The 19,020-nt window shown below is 41.8% G+C and overlaps 1 protein-coding gene across 1 annotated transcript; it reads left to right on the forward strand.

Annotated features, from left to right (window-relative positions):
• Positions 1 to 3,196: 3,196 nt before the first annotated feature.
• LOC124687770 (coilin-like) lies at positions 3,197 to 15,901 on the forward strand. The gene is made up of 13 exons (XM_047221519.1): positions 3,197 to 3,510; positions 3,769 to 3,833; positions 4,385 to 4,657; positions 4,873 to 5,046; positions 6,095 to 6,161; positions 8,335 to 8,403; positions 9,814 to 10,015; positions 11,447 to 11,481; positions 11,976 to 12,278; positions 14,650 to 14,721; positions 14,892 to 15,044; positions 15,121 to 15,322; positions 15,408 to 15,901. Exons 1-13 carry the CDS (start codon positions 3,271 to 3,273, stop codon positions 15,632 to 15,634), a joined length of 2,082 nt encoding a protein of 693 aa, XP_047077475.1. The 5' UTR covers positions 3,197 to 3,270; the 3' UTR covers positions 15,635 to 15,901.
• Positions 15,902 to 19,020: the final 3,119 nt, after the last annotated feature.

Here is a 19,020-nt window from a genome sequence, read left to right on the forward strand (position 1 = left end):
AGAGCTGAGACGGGTGGGCGAGAATGAAGACGATGGCTCGACTTCGAACAGTCCGTCGCAGAATCCGAGCGGCAGTTGTTGGACGCTAGCGAGGAAACACAGGAGCCACAGATCCTAGATCGGACGGTGCAGAGAGGGGAGCACTCCGGTAGACAACGCGGTGCCCCAGCAAGAATTAGATTTTCCGTAGAAGAAATAGGGAGAACCGAGAGGGATAGAGAGAGCAACGAGAGACTGGGAGATCGATTGATAGCTGTGTGTCTATATCCTTTACTCTGTGTGCTTGGCTGCTGCTAACTTTTGCTTGCTACTGGCTGCTGTTAATTTGTGCAGACGCTACCGTATTGAAGCTGCATTTGGATTAGGTATATCCAAGAAAATACACCATCTGAATTTGTCATTTTTGGAGCAGCTGTTTGTCGAGCACATGCAAATGCAGTTATTTTCTGCTTGTCTGATAGATTGTGAGGGTGAAATGCATCCAGATTTAGCGGGTGAGTTGTATTGTTATGTTTCTTCTCTGAACAAAGTTGCTTTCTTTCCCATGTTATGATCGACTGTTGGTTCTGCATTATGCAAGTGCCCACTATATCAAAGCATAATATTTTAATGGACCACCGAGTGGATTTGTTTGAATTACATATTTTAGTGATATGAAACCTGGCTAAAAAACAATTTAGGTGACTGGATTTATGGATATTGCGTGTTAGACACTAGGAAAATACAAAAAAAAAACATATTCTCAATTTTTTTATGATATTTGCCTTTCCTTAAAATAATATTCAGTAAAAATCAATCCGCGGTAAGGCGCGGGCATATTTCCTAGTAACCCTATAAGGGAAAGCCTGGGCGAGCTGGGACCTGGACACCGGTGAAGATTTCTCCCCAGCCGCCACCGCGCTCTATCGGCGTCGCTGCGCCCCTTACTGCCGGCGCCGATCTGCCTGCCGGCGCAGTGCTCCTGCGCTCCGCTAGCCGCCAGGGTTCCTGGGCCGCCGCGTCGTCTTGTTTTGATTTTCATGGCTGGGCAATCATGGGTTTCTTTCATGTGGTCGTGGCTTCCCGGTCGGTTGAGCCGCACGAAGCTGCACACTGGCCCAGCCCAGTTGGCCTAGTGGAAAAGACTAGTAGCCAACGCCCAACGCACCTCCTTTTCCTTCTCTTTCTACTCCAAAGGCGACACACGTAGACTGAGAAATCTCCGGACAAAACACATCGACAGATGAATACATATATACAAGTTTTGCACAAAAATTAAGGTAGGGCGGCCACCCTACCCTGCCCAAAGGGGTCCTCCGCCACTGCCTGAGATGCTCGGAAGCATCGATATCATGAACCGGTTATGAAATAATTGTCCATTTTTCTGGCAAAGGTCTATACAAAGTACATGTGGCGAACCATGACCTCTAGATTTGACACTTTTTGGCATGGCGGGTTCTCACAATGAAATCAATGTGCCACAACACTCTCTGGTGTTTGCTAGACTTATTGAAGGCCATGCTCCACCTTGAAACTATGAGTTCAATAGACACCAATATACCAAAAGAGTGCAACCTAGCCGATGGCATCTATCCAAAGTGGTCGATATTTGGGAATACAATGAGGAATCCTCTAGGTGAGAAGAAGTCTCACTTTGCTTCGTGGTAGGAGAGTTGTAGGAAAGATTGGAGCGAGCATTTGGTGTGTAAAAGCTCGATTTGCTATTGTTAGGTGTGCTCATGCTCTTACTTGGTCTCAAGAAGAGATGTGAACGACGATGAATGGTTGCATGATTTTAAACAACATGATCATGGATAGTGAGTGTAAGAATTCAGTCATGGATGATCATCCCTATGATGTCCAGGATCCTCTTGTCGAGTTTGATTATCAGGTGCCTACAAATTTTGTGACTTTTCTCATTATGCATGCAAAAATCAGAAACTCATTCTCAACTGCAAAATGATCTTAGAGCAACTCTAGCAGAGACTGAACTCACCGAAACTGAAAACGGTGAATTCAGTCTCCCGAAAATATTTGTTCGGTTGATTTTGCCACTCACGCAGAATAGAAATCGTAAAATAGGAACTGAAAAAACGAAATTAAATTCTCGTCGGAGAATTCATCGATGAACACATATTAGACGATAGTTGTTGCTCCGATTTAGCACCAAACTTTACATAATTTGAACTACGAACCAAAATTAACTAACAGCCACAGCCGTGCAAGCTAAATTTGACCAAAATTCGGCCCCGGGGACCTCTATGCGTGGCGGCGGAGTTTGTGGCGGAGGAAGGCGAGGCGGCGGACGCGTCGAGCTCCTACTCCGAGTCGAGCTCGACGATCTCGAGCATGACGCGGCGGGCGCGTGCCTCCCGACGCGCTGCCTCGTACTCATGGACTTGGCGGACGGCGTCGGCCTCCTACCGGTGGAAGCGTGCTCGCGCCTCCGCCTCGGACACGGCCGCTACCTGCGCGATGACGGCCTCCTCCTCCTGGTCGTTGTGGACGTAGTCGCCGGTGGAGAAGAGAGGCGCCCGCGCTGGCGCCGCGTCCTCCTCGTCCTCCGAGCTATCGTACACCGGTTGGTGAGGGGGCGACACGGCCCGCCGGAGGACGAGCCCTCGCCGTCGTTTGCGTAGCGCGTGAGGCCCTAGTTCGTCCACCGGCGGGCGCTGCGCTTGCGCGCGCCCTCCGACCGATTCTATTTCCGCCGCTCCGCCTCCATGCGGAAAACGAGGGAGGGGGGCCGTGGGAAGGTCGCGGTGGAGTGAAGCGGCGCATGCGGCGCGACGATTTCTCATCGGAGGAGGTGGAGGAAGGCGGTGGAGCGGCGACCGCGACGAAGGGGAGTAGGTTTGGAAACCGAACTCCCCTCCACTGTCCGTTTTAATACAGAGCGAGCCTCACGTTTCTCGGGCCCCCGAACTGAGTTTACGGCTAGGTCACGAGTTTAGTCTCTCTTCTGAGCCACTCTCGGCCCGAACATGTAAACTCGCTGGAAAAATATGATTCCATATTCGGTCTCTGTTAGAGTTGCTCTTATTGAGTAGAGACTCAAAAGAGACACGAGTTAGATTGAATTTCAAACTACTTACTCGTATGTTCTGAACTTACTATTAAATTATTTGGAAACATTGATTGAAATTTAAAATATTCACAAACATCTACCAAATTAAAAGAAAACTCCAAAACCCTAGCCGGAGCGCCCCCATGGATCTGTCGGCGGCGTATGGCGTTGGAGGGACACGGCTGCTCTAAACCCTCATACTCTAGAACATAGCGGAAAAAGAAATGAGAGACCCTCCTCCCACACCACCAATGGCCACGCCGCCGGCGCAGTCGCCGTCGCCCGTTAGGCTCCGGCTTGTGTTCGACAACCGCCGCCTTCTACGGAAGGCGCAGCGGGAGGACGGACTCCGGCGCTGCTGGCTTCTACTCCGACCCGAGCTCGCTACTGTGGCCGATCTCTCCGCCCACGTCGCCGCCCGTTTCCACCTCCGCCGCTCCTGTCCTGGTGGCATCGTCTTCACGGTGGGACCCTCTCGCCCTCCTCTTCTTTTCCCTATTTCTGTGACCCATGTAGCATTTAATCGAATTTTCCTTCGCGTGTTGGGTTTTAATCGGAGTCTTCCCAAGTGTGGGGGACTAATTGATGTGGTTGTCTCGAAGTGTGGTGACCTCACAGGCTCACACAGACGAATGCCTACGGTTTCCTGGGCAGTTCTTAGTTTCCTATAGATTTTTTTTCATATATATTTGTTGGATTTAATGGATTGTCTCTCTGCGCAGATGGATGGATTTGTCTTGCCACCATTCGAGTCGACTTGCATATTCAGGGACAAGGATATCATAAGGTACTTGTCAAGAAATTAAATTTCTGAGTTCCGGGGCGAATCTTTGGGCTGTGGGCTTTTGGCTATGGGGAGCATCCATGTCTAATTCACCCGATGCTAATGCTATTCTTCATTCAAGTGTATCTCTGCCATTTTCTTCTGGATGTAAAAGTTGGACTGATTATCGTGGCCATGAATAAGTGAGCTGTCAACATATGAGACATCTGCATGGCAGTTAACCCTGTTCTTGTGAAGAACAAATAACAGATATTATGGACAAAATTAAAAGAAATCAAACAATTCACTAGCAGACATAGAGCTAGAATTTCACAAGAACCATAGGATTGTGGAAGTAGGAACACTTTCTTGTTTTGTGGGATGTAAACAAGTTGGATTTTCACTTGCGTGTTGAGGATGATAAGGAACTTTATGGTGAATAAACATCTTCACTTGGCTAGCAAAGTAAAACTTTTCCAGATTGTATTTCTGTTTCCATACAACCGTGTGTGTAACTTCCTGTGGAAATGATGTTATTTACAACAATGCTTGCTCCCACTCTCCTTGGATTGCAGGGTAAAACAGAAAACTTGCAAGAGTACAGTACACCATAATGACGTACACTGTATTCAAGATCCTGAGATAGTAGAAAAGCGGTCGCTTCCAACTGATGATAAAGTTCTTGCAATCGAGTATCGAATTGACTGTAGTAAGCACCAAGAAGAAGAGGTACATTGTGATCATCAACCTGAAGAGAATCCAAAATCCAACCACAATCTAGAAAATGGGCGTACAAGTTTGAAGAGGAAATGGCGAGATGGAGATGCAAGAATACCTGGGAGCTCAAAGTATCCTCCTTTATTTGTTGTTGTATTTTCGCTTCACTTTCTGCCAATGAAATATGGTATCCACACTTGTTCTAGTTTTATCCCCATCCCTTCAAAAGCTGGCGTTCTAACAAAAACTAAATAGCTTACACTCCCATTTAGATCACATCTAGTTTTCTGTTTCATCAACCATGACTACCTGTTCAACTGATCTGGCTACCTATCTGTTGATGCAGGGGCAAGGAACTGAAGATGGCAAAACACACAGGGTGCGACAACAACATTTGCCAAGACCAAGGTCGCCATGGCACCAAAGAGTCGAAGCCATCAACTATTGATATTGAAGCAAAGAAGGCAGCAGTACAAGCTGAATTAACTGTTGAATTGGATGTAAAGGAAAAAGCTGGCAGGTACTACATCATGTCCCTTATTTCAGACATCTTTCTACCCCAATCCGATAAACAAGTTTTCTTCTTCCTGGTACTACCAAGAATATGGACAGCAAAAGACTAATCAAAGAAATAAACTAATTGGTGGTAACTAAGTTTATGGTATATGATTACAGCATAGCAGGTATATCACCACAAGATCGTAAGTATAGTAGTCCCTCTGCCCATAATATAAGATGTTACTGCAACCAATATTGGTTGTGATAACATCTTATAAGTAAGTAATAATCACTTAAGAATGTACTAGTAAGTATTATAGATTGCAAAAGCATTTCTCAGAAAAATGTGATTTCATTAATTTCCATGCTGCATGTATATATTTTTACATGCAGGAAAGGTAAAAATAGAAAAAAATGTTACTGCATTTGCCATTTAGCGATACAAGAAGGAACGCTGTAGAATACATGGTAGTTTGGTAAACAAAATCCATATAACCTGTTCAAAATTATATGTCATATGAAATTACGGTTCTGTTAGTACTCCTCTCACACAATAGTAAATAGCCTTCAAGTTATAATAAATCAGTCAGTAAATGTCTAAACTTTATACAGTATACCATATCTGTTTAGTTTTCTGTGTATTAAAGCTGTATGGAAAATTTTCAGTTATCTGTATCTCTGATGTTCATTTCACCATGCCATAATGATCACGTGTTATTATATTTGCATAATGTGAGAGGATTTTTGAACAATGCATTTCTAATGATTCAGCATTCATCTTGGTTACACTGTTTTAGAGACTATTTTTGCCTTCTTTAAAATGGCAATTATGTTTTAGCAGTACATGCCAGTTACCTCCTAGTTTTCATATCTTCAACAAAAGGGGGAGGGCTGTATTGAGAAGCCAGGGACCCCAGTATGTAAAACCACCCTACATAGTATTGACATGATAAGCTAAGACTTATTGACTCCCTTGCAATTTTTCCATATAGTTTGTGCTGGAGTATCGTAAAATTAGTATTAGTCTTTGTTCTATTGCATTGCGAAAAATTCATGTTGTAATTTTTTAGGTGCAACCAGACCGAGTTGAATTGCGAAACGGAGGTCTCTGGGCAGACAACTCAAAGTCATAAAATGGTACGTGTAATCCACACTTCTGCTTGTAGATAAATCTATGTATATTAGTTTGTATGTAGTCAGTTGCAGCAAATCAACTTTGATGTTTCCTATAGTTGGCAAAGTTTATCATGCATGTATATACAGTATGTTATGATGCCCAAAATTCTAAAAGCTGATCTATAGATACCACATTGAAGAACATATTTGTTTATATCCTGATTTGCTCTTAGTGATGTATATATCAGTTTTCTCTTAACAATTCTGTAAGTATCACTTTCTCTATTTATTCTATGGTTTACTTGTTATCAGAGCAGTGAAAGTTATCTTGTACTTATGGCATGGTTGGGCATTGCGTTGCTAAACCTAGTTATTATAAAATATCTATTTTGACTAAAAACGACTTTGGTGGACTCGGCGTGTGTGTCCGACTTAGCTTTACCCGAATCACTCAATTCGGCTTTAACTGAGTCGTCCATGACAGCCGGGTCGACTTTCCGTTGTAGATTGGTCTTGGCACGTGTATTGCCCAACCCGGCCTTAACCGAGTCAGCCGTACTGGCCGAGTCAGCTTTGTTCTGTTGATTGGCTCGCAAGTCTCTATCTGCTAGCACTTCTCTTACGAGCTCTTCAGAAGATTTGAGATGTATATGAGCCAGTTCTTTGGTCATTGCCTTCCCGGCTCCCGTAAGTCTTTTTAAGCCATGACTCGTTGGTGTTGCTGAAATTCTGGGAGTGCGTGTTGGAGGTATCGCCAGCTGCCTTGTTAGCTTGCAGGGCTTCGTCTTCTGGCCTCAGTATAGCATGTACCGCAGCAGAGTCGTGAGGTTGCCTGCTATCGCGTAGCTCCTGGCGAATAGCATCAATTCTTTTGAAACAAGCTCTAATCATCCGCTTCAGGTTATCCTCTCCTTGACAAGTTAGCCCCTGGCGACTTCAGACTCTTTTGGCCATGTGTTGCTGAAATCCTGTGAGGCTACTAGTCAAGTAAGATCATGCCAGGTGGCGGTCTAAGTCACATGAGCCAGCTTGCTAACTGGGTTATAGTAGATGCTGGGTATAGCATGATTGCCCTCTGCTCTCGAACACAATTGGCCAGTAAGCCGGATTGTAGTATGACTTGATGGCAAGTAGACATGACGGTTGCCTACTATAATGATATGGCTTGCCATGTGGAAATGATAACATGCTGGCTAGAGCATGACGGCTCTCTTGCCGACTTGGATATGGCGGCCTGCCTGCGGACTTCGTGGTAGCTTACCTAGCCGGCTGATGCCCTAGGAGAGTCAGATTTGGTCACAATAGACCTTGCTTTCGCCTTGCTCCTGAGCACCGTCTATAAGTCTCTTCCCGACTTTTTCATATCCTGAGCTCCTCCCCAGGTGCGACTCACCTAGGTTGTATGTATGGAAGGATTCCGTGTTTGGCCGGCTATCGGCCAAAACCGGGTGCTAACAGCTTGCTGATATGTTCACAGTTTGTATGGTCGCACTTGTCAGGGTTGAGACGAGTAAGTCTAGAAAAGAAGTGAATGGACGATCACTAACTTGAATATTTATAAGTAGATATACAAAATAGTATGGTAAAATGTGCTTTTAGCAAGACAACCATAGTGGATAATCCCATTTTTGTGCACCAATGCGCCCTCATTCATCAATATTTCCTGGACTTGCTAGAGCTGTTATCAGAGTGTATCTATCTCTCTAGATGCTTCTGTTGTTCCCTGACAATGGGGTGTATTCGTAAGTGCATTCTTTGAGTTCCCATTACCTTCCACATGATCTAGTGTTTCATTATTGGATTATACGATTGATCCTATCCTCTGTTTGGTGCATTGCTATAATGCTATGTCCCAGCCCTTACATACTGTTTACCTGGAATGCCCCCTTTGGTCATGACAAATGCTCAACCAGATGGTGTTGAGGAGAACAGTAGGAGAGTATTCTACTGGATTGTTTCATTTATAAAATAAAATATGTACAACCAGATATTACTGCTAGAGATGCTAAGTTGCCTAGAGGTTTAGATGGAGTTGTATTTCCTCCTCTTAATTTGATTTATTCTTCCAGATTGATAAGACCATAGATAGTTTCCTTTATCTCTTTTTAATATGCTAATAGACATATACAGTTTTCTGCCTTTACATTTTGGTTAATTATCACATGTTTTTTTTGTCTTTGTTTTGTCCCATCAGAGTCGAAGTGCTCGTCGTAAGAAGCTCAAAAGGCAATTTAGGAAGAAAGCCAAAGAACAGCTGAAAGAGGTACTTTAATGATTTTATGCCTCTCTCTGTTCTGGTTTCATAGGGTATCTTTATATCCGTACAAGGGCATGTTGGGTTGGAATTCTGATTATCTGAACCACTGCCACTGACAAGCCTGCTGGATCGGTGGCAACTGAAGATATAAGATGTTTCGATAGACCAACTAGTCACAACCCATGTAGACTTTTCAAAGCAAGCTCTGTTCTTTTCTGAGATTGCACCTTTTCCCAAGTCTCCAAGAATGTTGGTGAGTTGGTATTACATTCTAAGAAAATTCGGTGCCTGTAGTCCTGTACATCTGTAGGGTGTTTGTTATTTATGAATCTGTAGTAGGGTCTATTGGGGATTTTAACAAGCATTGGTAATAAAGACTGTGAGGTTGCTGACCCCTGAGGGACACCATATGATTATTCCTCATATTTGTGCGGAAACTATATTTGTGAGAAAACTAATCGAAATTTCTCATTTCTTCTCTTCAATCTCGATCTCACCTCATGGCGCTTGTTTTGTCTCCGCCTTGTGGGTATCTCTCTCCCTCTCTGGTGAGAAAGCTTTCTCATAGCCCATGTCCTCACAAAATGACTTCTCCGTTGGCCCCACTTACTTCACTGTTTTTCTGAAGGAGACAATGGGTAGGTTGGCTTGTGTGTTTTGGCAGTGGCGAAGAAGTGGCTGAAGGTATTCGCACATCTTCCCTACTTATAAAGTCTGAGTTGGTGGTGAGCTCACTGTCCCACCAATACGATATGGTATAGCTGGGACCAACGTCCTACAAAAGGCTTGAATAAACAATTACAACCGTCCACACATGTGCACCTTGAGTTCGCACTCTCCCACCAATATTGTATAGTATTATGTGGGACCAACATCCTACAAAGGGTTTAAACAAACAACTACAACCATCCTCACATGTGGGACCAAAACTAATGTAAAAGATATCTAACAAACAAAATGCATTGTTATAATCATACGTATGACCAAATACACAAATAAATACATACACTTGTGCTCTCATAGCAACCAACACTTTTTTTGCCGGAGCCATACAACAGCCAGATAACACCAAGGCTCTTCGGAAAATCTTTGTGGCCATGGCCTAACTCCTTGTGTTTCAAGTGTTTTTCGTAGCAACACACGGGCTCGGTGCTAGTGTGGAGATTGAGGGTAAAGCCTGGTGCTGACGGAAGAGTTGCTGGTTAAATAGCTGCGCAATTTAGGAAAACGTGAGGGCCTCTTCTAAAATTGCGTGTCAGGCTGAAAGAGAACCTTCATGTATATCAACTGGTCTCTACTCCAGTGGCTCTAGATCTCTCATGAGTTGTACCTAATGTGGTTTCATATCTATAATAGGCATAAAGAATAAAGTGGTCTTAGCCAAACATATTATTAATCTACAATGTATATTTGTAGAATGTGGAGTGCCAGGAATCACCCACTGCTGCTGACTTTCCATCTTCAAGCAACCAAAATGATCTTCTTTGCCCGCCTAGCAATGAGAATGGCCTGAACTTGCCATTTTCAAAGCATGGAGCAGAGGAGGAAGAATCAGATACATCAGACGATATTGTTCCAGTTGTGGTTCGTCCTGGTCACATTCGCTTTGAACCAGCAGGTATTCCTCAGCCCGAGAAGAGCTAATTTCCCTAATACGATTAAGGGTTGATTTATTGGTTTTCGCTGATAATGTATCTGTTTACCTTCCCCATTGAGAAAGAAAAAATATTTGGAGTGCCCCTGACTGTACTCTGCATGTGAGCTTGCACACATGTCATGACGCATGGACACATGTTTATATCCTGTATGATCAACAGGAAAATGTAATTTGACATCTTGATAGTAATAATTTACTAATACTCGAGTAAGTTTTGTGGTTTATTTATAGGAGCTGGTTGCCTGCCTGTGTCCTGCTTCTTGAGTCATACTTGAAGCTCAAAATTTGGTGAAACTATTACCAAAATTACGTACTCCCTCTGTTCCATATTAGTTGTGGCAGATACACACAAAATGTGTCTAGATACATCCAAATCAGCAGCAACTAATATGGAATGGGGGGGGAGTACATAACTTTTTTGTGCTAAATTATAGTAGTTCTCCATGTTTCATTCAGATAAGAGGCAAACGGTTTATGTTGTGCCGGGAAAAAATTCCGATAAGTTGCATCATGGACCAGTTAGTCTGTATATGCCTGAAAGGTTGGATCCTCAAGGCGGATCATGTGCCGAGAAATATAAAGCAGTGCTGCTCCTCAGCCTATTTTTTTTGTTGAGAAAGGTAGCACGAGTCACGTTAAAATTCAGTTGAGTTACAACACATGTGTCTCCCCAAAACACTCCAGAAGCTCAGTTCTCTGGACACCTTACACAAAGTTCCCTAACCGGTGACCGGGGAAGATAGAATTTTTTTTGGTGAGTGCATGGTGCCGAGTTGTTGGTGTGAGAGAAAATTGCATAGTCTTACTGCACAGGAGGCTGCAAAACAGCACCGCTGGTAGATGGTGTTGTTCACTTTGTTCCCATGCACCATTAGTTGCAAATACAAATATAAAAGGCTAGTTGAGTTCTATTTGTTAGAGGTAAACTTACTTGGTATCGGAGATCGTATCTTCTTAGGTCATGGTAAGCTGTCCCTATGAAGGGAAATTCTATCTTTGCTTTCAAGCAAGAATAATGAATTAGCTTTCTCTCTCAACATCTATGTATCTCCGATTATATCTAACCTTCTCCTCTGGAAACCTTAATCCCCTTCAAGCAATGTCATCTGCCTCTTACACTTTGGCACCCTGATGTGAACAAAGGGTTTGCATCACAGTGAAACTCGGTTTGCTAACTTGAAAGTCATTTGTCTATTAGCCTACGGAGCTTGTACATATTTTCTGTGTGAATATGTAGAATTACACTTCCAGTTTCCCTTATGACTTGTATATTTTACCGTTTTATTTATCTTTCTAACAGCGCTGTTGTGTTATAGTAATTATTGTACAACCTTCAATCCCTACCTGAATAATCATATATTTTATTTAACACGGAATTCTTTGTGTTTCTAGGTGAACTAAATACATCATTAGCGGAGGAAACGCAGGTTTACATTGCTTCTCTTTGTCTTTAAATGTTATTCATGAATCATCATGGAATTGCATCAATGTTCATTTTCTCTGCAACTAAATTTTGGATATAAGTTACTGAAGCTCCCGTCCTTCTCGCTCTGTTCAATTGGATGTGTTGCCCTGCTCAAATATGCCTCAACAAATGCAAAGACTTAAATATAACTTGTGGTGGACTAGACTTTGTGTTACTTGCTATGTTTTGCTCATTAGCTTAGACTCAAAATTACTTCTGACTTGTTAGCACAATAATCTGTGTGTCTACCAAATTTCATGGGGTATCCAGTGCATATATGCAGAAGAGATATATAAGGCAGATGTCTAAGAAGTTAGATGTAGATTTGAATTATGCACTATTGATTGAAATGACCATTTTACCCAAATGAAGATAGTAAATAGAAAAGTTGTTGGTTAGTTTTACTAAAATCAGCATCGACTTCCCTTACCATTGATGCTGGGCTTGTGGTTCCAGGCAACTTTCACTTGGAGTGGAACTATGAGCAAAAAGAAGGGCCAGAAGTGGGGGATGAACAACTCAAATAAGAGAATCGCTGATATTGGCAAGTTTGGGGAAATAGTTGGAAGTAATACTGAAGATAAGCACCTTATGGTAAATAGTAAGGATGAGGAAAATGGTTTTTGTCGTGTTAGCAATCAAAAGGTCGAGAGCAATCATGATGTATTAGCGAAGGAGAAGACTGTTGCTGAGGAAGGGAAGTCTACCAGTGAACCTTTGGACTTTGATAGACTTTACCCCCTAACACGACTTCCAAAGGTAATTGTTTTCCTATCAGAATAGGAAAGAAAGCTTCTCAAATCATATAATTGTGATGGAAGAGTATAGTGATTGTTTCTGCCCCATTGAGCGTTCCAAGATTATGATGAAATATTAATTTCCAACCTGAATGATTAGCTGCATCCTAAAGGACATGTGTACATATGTTATTTTGTGTGTGTTTATGTATTCGCCTAAGAGATAGGGATCTATGATGTTCTGCTTCCAGTGGAAAGAGTCCCCCAAAATAGAGCAACCAAAGGGATTTTTTTTTTGACCATGGACTGTGAGGCAAAAGCCCCACAGTTAAATTTTATTTATATCTCACCCAACCAAGTACACCACATATACAAAAGGAAACCTCTAAGCTTGCCTGCTTACCAATACAAAGAATTAGTGCAAACTAGCTATCTAAGACATAAGGCTATCACTATGCTTAGCTTTAATCCTATGACTGAGAAGAGTAATGTCATCGATAAAATTACATTTCCACTTTGCAAAAGTGGGATGCTCATGCTGAAATATTCTCCCATTGCGTTGCTTCCAAATATGCCAACAGGCTAAAATCATCACTTCCATAAAGAAGGGCTTGCCAAAGTCTCTTTGGGCTGCTGCCACAGCTGACTGAATGTCAGTGCCTACAGACCAGTCAATTTGTAAGTAGATCCACATTCTATGACTAAATTTTCATGAGAAGAAGATATGCAATCTGTGTTCATATGTTCTGGTTGGGCATAAAATGCAATGTTTGTCTTCAGACACTTTCCAATTCTGCCTGACCAACAGGTCTCTAGTATTTAATCGATCATTGAGCAATAACCAGGCAAAGACCTTGGTCTTAAGAACACACACAGACTTCCAAAGCCATTTGAAAACTGCAGGGGCTACTAGGTGAGCATGAACATGAGTATAATGCTTGGATGGCAGATATTTCTCACCCCAATCATATTTCCAAACGTCTGGTTCAGCTGACAGAGGGCAATCAATCATGCCCTGCTGGACAGTGCAAAATTCTTGATACGCTTGGGCAGACAAAGGTAGATATAGAAGAGAAGATAGGTCAGGTGTTGCAAAAACTTATGCCACCGACAGTCTGTTGTCCAGCATGAAGGAGAACAGCCTTGGAAATCTTTTAGATAATGGTTCAGATGAACCCAAGAACTCCCATTTGTCTGTCCAGAAATCAAATGAGTCTCAAGAACCTGGCTGAATGGACGAAATCTCAGTGTACTTGTCTGATAACTGCATGATATCACGCCACCAAAAGGAGCCACAAGGTCTATTCGAATGAGGAACAGAGTTGGTATAGTAACTTCTCCAAATGAGCTGCACCCAAGGCACATCTGCTCTGTTGTAAAATTTATCTAGAATGCTTGAGAAGTAAAGCATCAATTTTTTTTTCTGAAAATTGACAATGCCTACCTCCATTTTCTTTCGGTTTGCAAACCAAAGGGATATTATGCATCCATGTAAAGAATATCCGAAATCAAACCCCTCAACTTCCTGAGAAACAACTTCACTATCATACAAGTAATTAGTTGAGAGCTTGTAACTTGTGGGAAAGGACACAAGTTATGCACTAAAGCGAATATCAGTAGTCACTTACATTGATAGCTAATACTGTAAGGAATGAAGGTTCCTGGCGGTCTGTGTTTTCGTTGGAGAATTCTGTGTTTGTTGGCAAACCACTTGCGGTCTAGTAGATAGGTACAGCAGATGGTATGCATGGGATTTCAAGGAACTAGGGGTCATTAGCAATCGCTGGCTACATCTATTCTATGAAGAGAAAGGCGAGTCTTTAGGAGGGACCTAAACCAGAGGTATTATCTAAAATTTGGTGGTATCTTTCTTTTAATTGATGACCCAAAACAAATTGATCCGAGGAGAGCTAGCGGTTCTTCCTATTGCTTTAAAGTGTCAAGCCTAGATGGAGCAATTTGGTACTTGGAGCTTTTGAAACCCCTGGACATTGTACTATTTAAGAGAGTAAAATAGTATCTTCGAAGTAATTGCTAGTGAAACAACATTCTGTAGAACTGCTGTTCAATATTAGTTGACCGGATTAATATTTCAATGACATCCTGGTCTTTTTTTAGCGATGTTCCACCTGATACCCATGTGTGTTCAGGTAAAAACTATACGTGACGTAATGTCTCTCCAAATTCATGAACTTTTTTGTCCTAAATGTGGATATGATTCTCCACTCCATAGACAATCACATATTCACATCACTTGCCATACTTGCGTACCCAAGTATGGTAGCATTGAAAATTTCTGTTAGTAGCTTTGCAAAAGTTGCTTATTACTAGGCTATATTTTATTTTGCTCTTTTAAGTCCTCTTGGTGAGCTTACCCATTTTTGTCTTTTCAGGAGGGAGATATTATTGTATATCGGTTGGTTGAATTATCTTCCTCATGGTGTCCGGAGATTTCTCCGTACCGGGTATGACATGATTTCCAATAGCAATTTCAGATTGAAACATTTCTGGCCTAGATCATTTGTTGTTTGAAACACAAGGGGCAAACATGAAAGCATAAAGCATTGTAGATACTTGAGTCATTGGCAGTGCTTAATTTGGGCAATCCTTGTTTCAAACTTACAAACTGTTTCAGGTCGGTGAAGTTCTTATACATGATTTGATATCAACGCGCATCATTCTCTTGCCTGTTCCGGAGTATCCAATCATCATGAAGGAAATGATAATCGAGGACAAGTTAGACATGCCGGTGGATATTTCACCCTACAAGGAAGATGGTTCCTTGGAGGTAATCATTAGTTCAATTTCCAATCTTACCATGTACCCACAAAGCTCGTAAACATCATGCTCAACGTCTACTGCAGATCGAGTACTCTTCCCTTCTTGATGTAAGACTACTGAAGGGTAGTGAGCCAGTATCTTCAGCTCTTAGTACTCCCATTAGAGAAACAGGAAAGAAAGGGGAACTAACAGCCGGAGAACCCTTAGACAAAAATAAAGGTATAGTTCACAGCCAGACTGGAATTTTGGTGCCAAATAACACTAAAGATCCTGAAGCGGCACCAGGTATGGAGTCATTTGTAGGCATTTCTTTTTCTCTACCCCACAAGTTTGGTTATATTCTAATCGAGAAAATGAATGTTTTGTGCAGAAAAGGAACATAATAAGGTTTGGGAGGAAAACAGCGAAATCCCAAGTGACAAGCCTGATGAAGTTCAAGAGAATGGCTGGGGAACTTGGAAACCAAATGCTAGCACGTCGGCCTGGTCATATAGAGCGCAAAGAAGCAGTGCTCTTGGTCCAACACTTGCGCTTTTGAGAGGCAAAAATGACAAGGGGGGCAAACCTAAACCTCCCAGTCGGAAGTACGCCAGGTGAGATTAGTGGGGGCATGTTAGGGAAAATGCTGATAATTCCGTATTTGATGTTTGGCTGAACGAAGATAGTCTGTTGACTGCCACTCTAGCCTGTTCGGATATAAACAACCGAACCTTGATCATGTACCTAGACCGGAGGTGAATGTTTCTTTTGCAACTTGTAAAGATTGGTGACTGCCCAATGCTGGTTTGATAGTCTGGTACTCGCCCACTGTTCGGTTGGAAATTGACCACATAGCTGATGTCAAGTCTAGTTGTTAGCTTTCTAGTTTCTGCTTTCTATAGATTCTATTTGCATATGTTATGTATATTCTGGTCTTTTGGTAAGTTGTTAGACCTAGTTCCTTGAGACTGAACCTGTCTATGAATCATTTTCTCCTTCAGTTAATGAACGGCCTTAATCGCTTTTTACGGCTCAGATGCGCACAAACAAGTTACCTCTTGCCGTGGCATTTCACTTCCTTACCGACCATCCCTAGATACCTAGGATCCCCAAACAGGTCTTCGATTTTTAGTGTAGAAGATCGATCCCTCTTGGTTGGGTCTGACGATTGGTAGGCATCGCTGGTGGGCGGACTACAATGACAGCGAAGATGGGGTTCCATCATATTGTACTGTGAGGTGCATCTCTAGCAGATCACTGAAACTGCAAACGGTAAATGCGCGTTTACAGCTGGCAAAAATGTTTACAGCCGGCAAAAATGAGATAGGCGTGCTGAAAAAAGCCTCCGCAAACCATAGCCTGAGCACAACCGCACTGAAACTTCAAACTGAACCGCAAATCAAGATTTTTGCATATTTCAACACATCTATGTGATAGTTTTATGAAAATAAAAATATGACAACAAATATAAACTAAAATTTGGTAGTATGAAACAACATATAGTACAACAATAATCCTTATTACAACAATTGTTTAAATCCTAATAATTAAAGAAATGGTTTAGAATACAAATAAATGGTTCAAATCACACCTCAATGAATATGGAACAAAATGAATTAAATAGAATCGGATCACTACCGTCCGCTGTGGCTCGGCCAATGGTGCTGAACCAAATCGAGCTGAAGCTGCTTGTGCGACCTCGTGTTCTCAAAGGTGCGCCATGTCTCAAGAAATGCTTGGACTTTGTCCGGATTCCTTGATGGCTTCACCCGGGTACTGACGTCGTCAAAGAAGAACTCCAAATTCAAATCCCTCTCATCATCGATGATCACGTTGTGAAGAATCACACAAGTGGTCATGATGTCATTGAGGGTTTCTTTATCCCAAAACCGATTGGGATCTCGAACTATTGCAAACCTAGCTTGCAAAACCCTGAAGGCTCGCTCGATGTCCTTCCGAGCTGCTTCTTGTGCCTTTGCAAACTCAGCTTCAGCGTTGCTCTTCGAATTCCCGATGGTCTTTAGAAATGTTGACCACTACGCGTATGTGCCATCGACAAGGTAGTAGCTCATAGTGTAGTCATGGCCATTGACGGTGTAGTTGCAAGCCGGAGCATCACCACGAGCTAGCCGAGCAAGAAGATGAGACCTATGTAGCACATTGGTATCACTGAGGAAACCCGGCAACCCAAAAAAAACAATGCCAAATCCATAGATCCTCGGAAGTAACTGCCTCAAGCAAGATCGTTGGATAGTGTCTTTTGACGCAATACACGCCTTGTCAAGCCTTGCTTTTGATGGTTAACTCTTATCTTTCACCATATGCTTTTTTTTTGTTGTGAAGATGATCTTGTATATACTTGAAAACTACCACCATGAATTATTTCTTAAATATCTCTTGCCTTGGACAATGGGTAATCTATCATAAGGTAGACATTTATTAATTATCTTTATATTGGCCTCTATTCTTATTTAACATACTTTTTTGCCAAGAAATTGTATTTTTTACCCACATGTGTCTTCCTTGCCTTATATGGACCCCTTTGTTTCACTAGAACCTTCATTGTGTTTCGATAGGTATCGGTGGAGTGATGATCCTACTTTTGTGCATTTTATATTAAAATGCAAAATCTTTAATAATAATGCACTAATATTTGGGGAGCTCTCCTATATTTGCTATAACACTCTCTTGTTTGAAATATTTGTTTTTGGAATACAAACCTTTTTGTTTCCGGTACTTTGTGCTATCATGAAAAGTATGGAGGGTTTGGTTTATTTGTTGGAACTTTGCTTTCTTTGGGAGTTGGTTATTTCATTACTTGATTTTTTTTTACTTCTTAAAATGAGACAAGTCTTTGATCATATGTGATTTGTGTATCCTTTATGCTCTTTGGGTTTTGTTTTGTTTATTTGTTGAACTTGTGTTCATTCTTGTGTTGATTTGACTCTTTGATATAATTTGTACAGCCGTTTGAGATGTCACACATTTGTGTGTCATCTTGTTTTTATTTGGTGTCTTGGCCAAATTATATCTCAAACAAGATGACACATCCTGGCAACTGCGTGCATTGCTGTTCGGGAGAGCACGCCTACTAAACCTCATCCGTCGAGATCACGCATGAGGAGACTTGATTTTGTGTCTCAAAACATTTAAACCCTGTGAGTTCGTCCCAGCTCATCTCAATTTCCGCCTCCGCCGCAGTTCTCAGCTAAATGACGTTACTATATCTCAGCTACAATCTATGTTGCAACTCATGACGAATTACGAAGCAAAAAACTTCTTCCGTCCCACCAAAAGCGTCTCAGCTTTGTTAAAATTTAGATGTATCTAGACACTCACTTTTGATGGGACGGAGAGTTCGGACCATTTTCCTCTATTGCATCTCACTTTTAATTGAAAATAAAATCCCAGTTGCAATTAAACTTAAACTCAGTCGTAACCTAATTTTGTAGCTTTTATGGATGATTCGCGGTGTAATTAAATGGTGTAGGATTTAATCGAGCACTAGCTAAACCTAGGAAGACCATAAACAAATACATATTAAGAAAATATACTTTATGGTGAATCTATTGATGCTGGTTCAATATTATAAATGTTCATATTTTGCGTATAAACTTGGTCAAACTTTAAAAATATTGATTTTTAACTCCTTAGACGCCTTACATTTTAGTATGGAGGGAGTAGTAAACTGGTCTGGTCTGGTGCGACATGTGTAATTTTCCCGTTGCAGATATGTACTCCCTCCGGTCTTTTTTAAATGACTCAAATTTAGTACAAAATTGTACTAAATCCGAGTCAATTAAAAGAGACCGAAAGGAGTATGAATCACGTATGTTGTAAAACTTGAGTGAGCAATAGCTTTGCTGGAACTAGCGAAACCATAAACAAATACTCCATCCGTCCACAAATAAGTGGACATCTACCTCAAAATTTTATCCACAAAAAAATGTACTCTCATTGCACTGAAATCAAACCCAATAATATTCATTACATGTTTTCCTTGA

Source organism: Lolium rigidum, chromosome 2 (assembly GCF_022539505.1).
Source record: "Lolium rigidum isolate FL_2022 chromosome 2, APGP_CSIRO_Lrig_0.1, whole genome shotgun sequence".
NCBI classification, from domain to species: domain Eukaryota; kingdom Viridiplantae; phylum Streptophyta; class Magnoliopsida; order Poales; family Poaceae; genus Lolium; species Lolium rigidum.